Here is an 11,576-nt window from a genome sequence, read left to right as displayed (position 1 = left end):
ATTTTTATTATTTACTTTTAGTAGGCCGGGGCAGGAAAACTTCGTTATAAATTCATAACTTCTTCATCCGACGTCCGTTTTCGCCTATCTTTTTATCGTTTCATTACAATTAACGAGATCTTCGATTCTCGTTTAGATTGTTTTGGCTAAAAACCGCTCGGTCTCAAATCGAGTATTTGGGTTGCATACTCCTAAGTCGAAACTTAGAAAAATCATAACTTCCTCATACGAAGTCAGATTTGGACGTTCTTTTTATGCACGCTCAAGGTTTAACATATTCTACAACTTTCATTTAGATTACTAAGTGACTAGTCCGCCGCATCGGCCTTCAGTCCACCTGGTCCATCCTCCGAGTCTAGCCATATACATCGAGTCTACAATGTGATTGGTCTGCCCGCACCGGGCCTTCAATCCACCTAGTCCACTCTCTGAGTCTACAGTATGACTGGTCCGCCTGCACCGGGCCTTTAGTCGGTCTGGTCCACTCCCCGAGCCTCGGCACGTCTGGTCCGCCCTCGTGAGGCCTACAGCCTATCCGGACCGCTCGTTGGGCCTTCGGAATATCCGGTCCACCCTGGGTATGTTGGCCTACAACACAAAGCAGGATCTGCATCAACCCAACCCCAGTCAACGAACCATGTGCACATAAACATATAAACACATAACAATTACTCATCAATCAACCCATCTAGCAGATCACATACATAGCATACCCTAAACAGGATACCGACCTAACCGATCACTAATATAGCATCATCCTATGTACCAGGATACCGACCTTAACCAGTTCCCTAACATATATCATCCCAACTACCAGGATGCAAACTTAGCAAAACAATAACATAACAACAATACCCGAATTACAATCCGATAAAGGGTCGGCCCTGGGTGCCTTAGACCCTGTCGATATAGTGAGGATAACTCACCTCGCAACTGCTGACTAAAAAGATAAGATCATGCTGCTCCAAAGTCAACCTGCCTGCCTGACTCTACTCGCCGAGTCAGCCCGCTGACCCAACGCTTCCCTATGCTCTAAAGACTTCCATAACGTGACCCAACTCACCGAGTTACCCCAAGACTCGCCAAGTCCCACGAACTCTGAGTCACTTCCTTCTCAACTCACCGATTCATAGCACAACCAAAAACGTTAGGACTTCGCGACCAGACTCGCCGAGTCCAAGGCAATCTTCAACAGACTCGCCGAGTTGTTCTTCCAACTCGTCGAGTCCCTACCTATCTTCATCCAACTCGTCGAGTACACCCATGTGACTCGCCGAGTACATCTAGTTCTTAATCCATATAGTGGCTTTCCAAGCCATGCAAGGGCTCCAATCCATAAATCCAACCTCCTACAACCCCCCCCCCCCACACACACACACATGTAAAGGTGCAAACTTTACGTGAAACCATGGGGAAATAAGCCCAAAATACTCTAGGGCTAAGGCTTGAGGCAAAGGGACTTCACCAACCACTCTAGGACAGCACCTTTACAACAAATAGGATCATTACAATCTTGGATTGAAGTTTCAACTTTAGATCTAGATTCTAAACTCGAAATTGAATCCACTCAAGCCATAATCCCAAGAATAGCAACCAAAAACGAATATAGAAGAAGGAAACTCAAGGTAACAGATTGTTACCTCAGAAATGATCCAAAAGAGGAGTAGATCCCTAATCTACAATGATATCCTGATGCTAGCCTCTTGATCTTCAACCTTCTTCTTCTTAATTTCTCTTCCCAAGCTCTAATTCTTCATCAATGGAGGTTATACATGATTTTAGGGTTTTTGTGTATTGGAAGGTAACAAAGAGGCTGAGGGTGGGTTATAATGTCCTTTATATAGGGCACAACCCCGAAATTAGGGTTCTCTCCACCCAGCACCAACTCGCCGAGTCACTCCTCCGACTCGCCAAGTTGGTCACTTAACACATGACCAGATTTGCGACCCGACTCGCTGAGTCTACCCATTGACTCGCCGAGTCGGTCTTCCATATTTACACTAAGCACCTTGAACTTTTCTCTTCTGAACTCGGGGTGTTACAATGGCAATGGGGGTCTATACAGCTTAATTGGCGTCTTATTTTTCTCATCAGGTATGAAACTTGTCGAATTTCTATCTGGAACTCGATGAGTTTTTTCCTCTGTTTGTGATTCCGGGTTTTCCTTGTCTTCTCCTTGTATCCCCTTAGGATCTTCACTTGGGATTGGGGTCAGGGGTGTGACTATCTTCCCACTCCTAGTTGTCACTATGTTAATGTGTGCGCCCTTTGGATTCTTCTTGGTATCACTCAGAAGTCCACCCGGTGTTCTTTCGTTGAATTGCTTGGCAAGTTGCCCAAGTTGTTTTTCAATATTTAGTATTAAAGCTTGTTAATTTTGGAGTTGAGATTGTTGATCCATCATCATTGCTTGGTGCTCCTTCATCATCTTTTGTTGATCTCTTATGGCCACGTCGGCCTCGTCATGCCTTTTTTTTGGAAGCACTAGCAAATTGAGCAAACATAGCTTCAAGATTCATCTTCTTCTCTTGCACTGGGTCCTCTTTTTGATAAAATCCTCGCGCCTTTTGCTTATATTTTTCCTCCTTTGCCTTCTTGTACCCATCGTAGGGAAGCCACTCCTTTGGTTTTCACCAATCATCATCATATCTATCGCAGTTTAAATAACAAACTTGTGCCTTTCGGTTGTCGTTCTCATCAAGATCGCAATCTTTAGTAAGATGGGGTCCGCTACAGTTGTCACAACCCACTCGAATGGCAAGGATAGATTGGTTCATCTTTATCATCCTACGATTCATACTTTCTAGTTTGGCCATCATTGCAGCCATATCATCAGAAACTGAGTTAACCATGCCTCTAGTAGTGTCGTTCCTTGGGTTATGATACTCTCTTGAATGTTTAGAGAACTCTTCCACCAATGCTTTATTAACGGCTGGTGCTTTCTTCGTGAGAGGTCATTGGGAGTCGAGTAATTGCCTAGTTGTGACGTTCACACCATCATAAAAGATGGAAACCTTTTGTTGCATGTTCAAGTTGTTTTGAGGGCAATTTCTTATCAAACCATTGTATCTCTCCCACGCCTCATATAGTGATTCTCCTAGAACTTGCTCAAAGTTGGAAATAGGTTTATTTAATTTTTCAATCTTGGAAGGTGGACAAAACTGATCAATGAATTCGTCGTGCATCTTTTTCCATGTTGTAATGGATCCTCGGGGAAGGGATTTCAACCAATCCTTCGTGGCTCCTTTGAATGTAACCAGTAACATCCGAAGTAAAATGGTATCGCGAGACACATTTGGCATGTGGAAATAGTCAGCAATGTCCATGACTTCTTCAATATGCTTATAAGCATCTTCGTGATCCTTCCCATAGAATGGAATGTCTTTTAGTTGGGTGAGTATGTGACCCTTCAGCTCAAAGTTGGTGGTGGCTAGAATTGCGGGTTACACGAGTCCCGACCCGGTGCCATCTCGTATGCGCTTCTTATAGTCCCCTATTGGTATGTTAGCGATGTCAGCCATGTCATCTTCTTGCTCAGAATTTCTTTCTTCACCAAACGTGGGTATGTCAAATTCGTAACTTTCTACCTTCTCATCGTGGATTGTCTTGAGATTATCACATTCTTCGTTTGCCTTTCCCCTCTTTTGGTGAATAATCGACTCCGGATCTTCCACGGGTGGCACTAGTGTGGAACTAGAGCCTCGGGTCATAAAAATATGAAACAAAACAGAAAAAAAAACAAGCGTAAAATAAACAAGAAACAAAGAAGTAACGAAACTGAAAACGCGAATAACTCGTCGAGTTCTATAATAGACTCGACGAGTTCACCGCAGAAAGCAGTAAACTAAAGACGGAAATTAAAACTGAAAATAGGTAACTTTATGCAAGATAAATCTCACACAAAGGGTCGATAATACTAGCAAATAAAATAACTATTAGAACCGTTCCCCGGCAACAACACCAAAAGGTTGATGTGTGTGGAATGCACTAGCTTTAATCCTAACAAACTCAAATAAAAACAAACACACGCAGGCAGTGTACCTATCGATAGCAGTTTAGTTCAAGCAAGTAGAGTATCGAACACAGGGAATGGAAACAGCTAAAATTAATACTAATATTATCTAAAAAAAACATTTAATAAAAGAGGGGGGTTCTCTAGTTTTGCAAGACTAGAAACTTAAACAATCAATTTAACACTCAAACAAAGACAATTGACAACCAAGAAGAACAAGAAAGGACAACAAGATTCAATGATAAAAGAGACTTATGTTCAGATTTTATTCATTTATTCCTATGGTTGATTTCGTGGCAAGTGTAATGGATCAATATGTCAGTGGTTACCGATTCCTAATGTGAGTGGGTTCATGTTCACTATTACCAATCCTTTAGTAGACAGGTTAATTCAAATAATGATCAAGTGATTAAACTAACAAGTTTCCTAGTGTTCAGTTCGTATCAAGTAAGACTTGTAATAATAGCTAATCAAATTTGTTCAATTAAATCAACTCATATGTGGTTGTTCATCACACATGCACACATATTGATTTACATATTTTCTAGTTAACCCTAGTTTCATGTTCACTATTCCTAGGCATACAATCTTGTGTTCACAAAACTATATGATTCAAGTAATCAAGAAGATGTTCATGCAACTCAATAACTTACTTATTAACAGAAAATATTTATCATCAATACATAAGGATCTTCAACAAGATGAATAACCAAATCAATATTAATCTAACCACTCAATCAAACCATGTTCATAAGATTATCTCATCTAAACAAAAGTATAAAGCTTTTAGATCATATCTACAACAAGTAATAACCTAAACTCAAAATCTAATGATTCAAACATAGTTCAAAACAAAGATTAAGAAAAGAAGAATAATTGATTGCCTTTGATCTCTTCTAAATTGCCTCTTAGGTTGAAATCTCGAAAACTGAAGCTTCAAGAACCCTTATGATCTTTACTAATCGCCGCTAGCCTCCAGAAAGTGTTAGGGTTCCGGGCATATATGTTCTCCATTTATAGTTACCAAAAATCAACCCAACTCGCCGAGTTTTTAAGAACAACTTGACGAGATTTTTCGATAATCCGCGTATACAACATGTACGATAAGGCATCTTCGAATCGGGAATATTCTGACCAACTCGACGAGTTGAGGTTCAACTCGTCGAGTTTCTTCGTATTTCAGCCTTCTTTCTTCAAAATCCAAGATCCAAGCTTCCAATTGCTAAATCCGCTTCCTTTTCCATCCGCACATGTCATTGTTGCTAAAAATAAAATTTAAACATAATTAGGTATCTTTTGTTCATAATTTGCAATAAAATAGCCAAAAAATATTAATATTTTACACTAAATATATGACTAGATATGCACATATCACGCATCCTGACTACCCTCGACACAATATCGATGGATTCATATATGAAAAAGAAGGTAAAATCTGATTTCGAGGCTTTTCTCAAATCCAAACAGTATTATCACCGATTAGGACATGTTTTGAAGCGAGTCTATCTCCTCTACAAACCATCTGGTACCGGAAAGTCCAGTTTCATCACCGCTATGGCCAAATTCTTATCTTATGATGTTTACGATGTCGACCTCTCAAAAGTAGTAGACGGTTTCGTTTTGAAAATTCTTTTATTACAAACTACAAGTAAGTCAATTGTCGTGGTTGAAGATCTGGACTGGTTTATTACTCCGACGGAGATTAGATCAATCCGAAAATCTTGAAGATGATCCCCGTAAACTTACAAAAATCGAGGCAATGGGGCAACCATAGTATTTGAGCTTGAATGGAAGAAGAAGAAGTGTGTGGTTTTTTTTTCTATTGGAGAGAGAGAGAGAGAGAGAGAGAGAGAGAGAGAGAGAGAGAGAGAGAGAGAGAGAGAGAGAGAGAGAGAGAGGAAACAAGGGTTTTTAAAATGTAGAAATAAGTGAACAAGAGGATGTTCAGTTGTTTGCTGATGTGGTTTATAAAACCCACCAAATCAGGTAGCATGGGAAAAAAAACAGGTGGACATCTATTTTATGTTCCCATAAAATACCAAAAAAAAAATGGAGCTAAATAGACAAATTCGAAATACTTTGTTGGGTTAATGTGTCATTTCTCCAAAGTTAAAATGATAATTTTAGTCGTTAGAACAACCATTCGTATATACCATTGGTATATCTAAACAAGCAACATGTTTTTACTTAGAGCCTTTAAAGCCTTTAAATCCTTTAAATCATTATGATACGGATCATTCAAATGTCAACCTCTTTCCTTTCCCTCTTCTATAACAATTCTAGATCCACCCTAAAATATTACACCAAAAGTCATTTAATTTATATGGATCACACCCCTTGTGATAATATTGTTATGGCCCCATGTGGTTGTTTTGTTCAAAACTAGGGAGAATAGTCATATTAAACAAAACCAATAAAATATGAAATAGTAAATCTCAAATTCTAAAGATGTTTTCGACATTTGTTGAATAATTGACTCTCGCCTGATAAGCTATCAATTTGTAATTTATTTTAATGATATTTTATATAATACAACGTTAGTTTAATTATATATTTTTATTTTGTTTGAGAGTTGTTACATAGCTAATCAACTAGTTTTTATCAAACACTAAACACTTTTAATTGAAAAGAAAACATTAAAAGAATTAAATAGTATATTTATTTAAGTAATAATTAACAAATTTTGAAATTAATTAAAAAAGAAAATTCAATAAAAACCCATGTAGCTTTTTTTTTTTTTTTTTTATAACCATCGTAACAATATTTTTCAGTCATGAGTAAATGATGCAAAATGAGGTCAAGAAAACCTTACAATATTAAAACACTTCTCATATTCAATTTATTGATATAAACATCATGAATTGTAAACAATATCTGCTTCGACTACATTCAAGATTCAGAAAAATAGCAGATTTTCGAATATTCATTTATTTTACATCCAGATTAAATGATCATAAAAAGTTCAAATCAATAAAAAACCAAATGATAAATGAAGATCTCAAATGTGACATATATGATTCATGTCGTATGTTTTTTTATAAATAAAAAAAAAAATGGAAATCAACCATATCTTGATTTCTTGAAGCTGAAATTGCTCCTCATGGAATATTCTCTCTCTAATGCCTCTTCATTTCTTGGAAAATATTGGTAACCTTTGGCGATAATCTTGGAAGAAATTTGAACATCTAAACCACAAACACAAGATGCAAACATCAATATTTTTTTGACAATTTTACCCTTTACAAACAACGACTTAATAAAATCAAGACTAAATGAAAAAAATAGCAATGTACTTCTATTTTTTTTTTTTTAGTATTATATCATCCAATTCTTTTCTTAATAAGAAATTGTACTTTGAAAAATCCACCTAATGATAGCATTGTACTTATAATTTTTATTTTGTTATAAAGAAATCATACTTTGAAAAGTATAACAAATTATAACATTAAAATTAAATCATCTTTTCTATATGGATAATACTATGCTATAATTGCTAGATTTTTCAAAGTACAATGTTGATATTCAGATGCTATAAAAAACCATATATTTTGTATTTTTTTTCCGGATTAAACCACAAATTTATTTTTTGCATGAAAAAGACCTTGTATTTGTTTCATTTTTTCTGAAAAAAAAAACCCTCACCTTTGCATTTTTTTTTCCCGAAAAAATATTCTAAATGCTTCCAAATAAACCCTCACATTTTACAACTTTTTTCGAAAAAAATAACTAAATACAAGGTCTTTTATGAGATTAACCCTAAAATTTCACTTTGAAATATCTAACAACTGTATTATTGTATTTCCATTTTTTTTCTTGTGACAACTTTACACTTTACAAAATTCACTCAAACTATAGCAATGATTTTTTTTTGTTTGTATATGGAAAACATCAATACAATTAGGTAAAAGATTTTTAAAATTACAAGACCATAATATTAAAAAAAAAAAAAAAAAAAAAAAAAAAAAAAAAAAAAGTAAGATGCTATAAAAAAACAAATAAACAAAAGTCCATTGCTATTTTTCAACAAAATTTTAAGTGAAAAACATACCCAAAGCTTCACACATGCATCAAGGATCACAGGAATCAAGCAAACAAATATAACAATAGCAGATTGATCAACATCAAAACCGTAATGTTCCACAATTATTTCTAGTAAAGTCTGCCAACCAGATTCTGAATGATACCTGAAATTTTTCCCAAAAAAAAATGATTTTAAGGTTAAAGAAATCAATTTTGACTTTCAAAAGGTCAAAATGTTGACTTTTTTTACCCGAGAAAAATATCAGTAATAAGTATAATTAAGAACGCCTTCCCAGTGTCTGAAACATTGTTTATTATCTTATACCCTGTAAATTTCAGCAAAGCTACCTACAAAAAAAAAAACAAATAAATTACTTTTTTTAAGCAAACTTTTTAAAAATACACAATCTTAATGTAACACCTTTTCATCTTTTTCCCAATTTTTCATATGAAATTACAACAATTTATTTTATGACTAAAAAGGTTCGATATTTTAACATGTTAATTGCATGAATTGGTAGAAAAGTGAAAACATTGTTGCAAAAATAAGCGTTTAACATGTGACATATAATGAGGTTTTTACATTATTTGCATATTTTGTACAAAAAATGTAATTTTTTGTTCAAAAACTATCATCTGGAAAATTAAAAAATGTGAAACATTGTTGCATAAATACTTATTGAACCCTCAAAGTAAACTAAGGATTTAGGATTTTTATGCAGAAACGAGTCCATATTTGACTTTTGAAAGTCAAAATTCATTGTAAACAATTGAAATGAAGGTCGATTGTAGAAAATTCAAAATCAATACATATTTTACTCTTTTCAAGTACATTGATATTGTGGGAAAAGGAAAGAAAAAACATGATTATATTACAATAATGTGATTTCTTTGAAAGGAAAAAAGGAAAAAAGGGAAAGAGTAAACACCTGATTTTGATTGAAATACAAAAGAAGAAATAATGATATTCCAAATACCATATCTGACCATATATTAGCAAATGCACTTCTGTTTATTAATCTCCATTCATCTCTCAATTCTAACCTGTTATAACAACAAACAAACAAACAAACAAACATTATTCTCTTACAATAATATGATATATAAACAAATCAATGGAAAATTGTAGACTCATTTAACTTACGCTTTGTGCCTTAACTCTAAATAAAGCTCTTCTTCAGAAATCGGTGGAGATTTCCCAATTTCTACCTCAAATTTGTATCTCTCTTTTTCAACTTTTAACTCTTTAACCATTTCAAGCTTTTGATGCTTTCTTACATCAAGAATCTCTGCTGCAAGTGGTACTGTTTTCACATACCTGTTTAACATATCCACTTAGTCATTTTAATCAAGAAATTTTGTAAGTTTTCACTACTATATTTGATTTTGCTTTTTAGTTGTAGAAAATACATAAAATAGGAGGTTATTGTGTAGCAATAGGAATAGTTACCTATCAAGAAAAGGCATAAGAACATAATCATGAACCAAAAAATCCAATGCCCATGGTATAATTATCAACACTGCTAAAAATTTAGCCTGAAAGAAGATCGTTATGTTATGGATTTAGAGGTAAATAGTATATAGAATACAAGTTTTAGAGGGAAATGACAAGATTGTCCCTTCAATGAATAAACTTACTGAATTAACAGAAGCATAGCGAAAAACACGATCTTGATACAATATATCATCATCTTCTCTTCCAAAAACCAAATCCCTAACAGATTCAGCCAAACCTCTTCCAGGGATAATATCGCTTAAATCTTCTTGATCATCTTCGACACGAGGTTCTTGGATCCATGAAGAATCATTACTACCATTATTTGTTCCATCGAGAAGCCAATCTTCCCACCTTTTTTGTTCTTCATTCTGCACACCTTCTTGCGCTTCCCTTAATTCCACTATCGCTTCAGCTCTCCTTTTCCATGCTTCGAATTTCTCACCCTCGGATACCTCTTCATCGTCGCTAGAATCCTTTCCGAATTCCTCTTCGGCTTCGAGCATTTCGTCGTCTTTTAAGCCGAACCAATTGCCATCTTCATCGAAAAAGAATTTCTGCCACCAACTGCGATTTCGGTTGTGTTTTTTCTTTGCGTTGGGGATTAACCTTCTGATTCTTCTCCTTCCGACACCAATTACGTGAACAGGACTATCAAGATATAATGGTTTAAGACTGGTGGATCTTTGATTGGAAAACAACAAGTTGTTATGACAGAAGACCATTGAAGTGCTCATTAAGGAGATGTATACCATAACCCCACATCTTTCAAACTCATATAATGGCGAAGTAAGCTATTTTCTGACTCTACACACGAAATTAAGAGAAACCATTCAAAACCCACACACGGAAGTCCTGTTAATGCTCAATTTTACATCTATTTGTTATTCGCAAACTGAATGGACGATAACTCCTTGAGAAGTTACCGCTTCGGATAAAACCCTAAATGCCCAGAAGAAATGGTGGGTCGAAAACTGAAATGGGTGAAAGAAATGTGTTGTAGAAGAGAATTCAGAATTGTAATGTGGATTTTGATGTGTGTAGCTTATTGGGGTTATTCGTTTTGTGTTTGGCGTTAAGGGTTTATCGGATTGCTTTCCTCTCCACTTTCTTCAGCTGGAAAATGCCTGTTTGGAAAAGTATAGGACCAGCAGAAGCCAAGACAGAGTGAGGGGGAGAACGGATAACGGATATCATTCGAGAACAAAGAAATGGCCTTTTTGACACGCCATCTTTGAGTTTGTGATATTTTTCTGGTGTAAACGTATGGCATTTCTATGCCATGTAATTTTTTTTTCTTTAAGACAAAACTGCAAATTTGGTATATGTGGTATTCAAAAAGTTTTTGGTTTAAAAAACTTTATTTGAGTAGAAGGTCCAAAATTAATAAACTTTATTTGAGTAGAAGGTCCAAAATTAATATCTTTCTTGGTTTTTTGGTAAAAAAAACTTAAAAAATGGATTATGTCATTTTGATTTCTTTTTTCTTTTTTATAAGTATTTTAATGTTATTTTGATTAAAAATTTTAATTTCATTTCCACCCCCACCTCTCTCTCTCTCTCTCTCTCTCTCTCTCTCTCTATATATATATATATATATATATATATATATATATATATATATATATATATATATATATATATATGTGACAACCCAAGAAATTCCGTTACATTACCCCGTTACTGTTAACGGAATTTTCCATTGTATACAAGTTCCGTTAATTAGAGGTCGCCAATTAAATAAATATTTCAATTATATATGTCGTTAAGTCGTGATAAAAGGAAATAAAAACACATAACACACATAGTCCATTATTCGGAAAAAGTTAGTCTTTATTATCACGACCACTAAATCGGGTGCAACCAAAAGCCCCGTTAAACGACAGTATCGGATAGAATATAACTGAGCTCCAACTCCCACCCATATATAAAGGGGAGTAAACTCCATTTGGATACTTTTCCACCCTCTCTCTCTATACTCTCTCTCTAGACTCGTTTTTGCCCCGAATCCGCAACCAAACGTTTCCAAATCGTAAGTCTGCTTACCCT

General features: G+C 35.1%; 1 protein-coding gene and 1 non-coding gene across 2 annotated transcripts; one reads left to right on the top strand and one right to left on the bottom strand.

Annotated features, from left to right (window-relative positions):
- Positions 1-3,030: 3,030 nt before the first annotated feature.
- On the top strand, positions 3,031-3,137 carry LOC145007793 (small nucleolar RNA R71). The gene has a single exon (XR_013663158.1). It is a non-coding gene; the product is annotated as a small nucleolar RNA R71 (small nucleolar RNA).
- Positions 3,138-6,907: 3,770 nt separating this feature from the next.
- On the bottom strand, positions 6,908-10,769 carry LOC145005356 (CemA-like proton extrusion protein-like protein). The gene is made up of 7 exons (XM_078964434.1): positions 9,671-10,769; positions 9,483-9,568; positions 9,177-9,350; positions 8,962-9,076; positions 8,283-8,380; positions 8,061-8,196; positions 6,908-7,197 (listed from the first exon to the last, which is right to left on the bottom strand). The coding sequence occupies exons 1-7, from the start codon at positions 10,280-10,282 to the stop codon at positions 7,129-7,131; spliced, it is 1,290 nt and encodes a 429-aa protein (XP_078820560.1). The 5' UTR covers positions 10,283-10,769; the 3' UTR covers positions 6,908-7,128.
- Between the last annotated feature and the right edge of the window lie 807 nt (positions 10,770-11,576).

This window comes from Lactuca saligna, chromosome 7 (genome assembly GCF_052625555.1).
Source record: "Lactuca saligna cultivar CGN05327 chromosome 7, ASM5262555v1, whole genome shotgun sequence".
In the NCBI taxonomy this organism is placed as follows: Eukaryota; Viridiplantae; Streptophyta; class Magnoliopsida; order Asterales; family Asteraceae; genus Lactuca; species Lactuca saligna.
The sequence above is the reverse complement of the archived record's forward strand: the minus strand, read 5'-3'. Positions and strand labels throughout refer to the sequence as shown.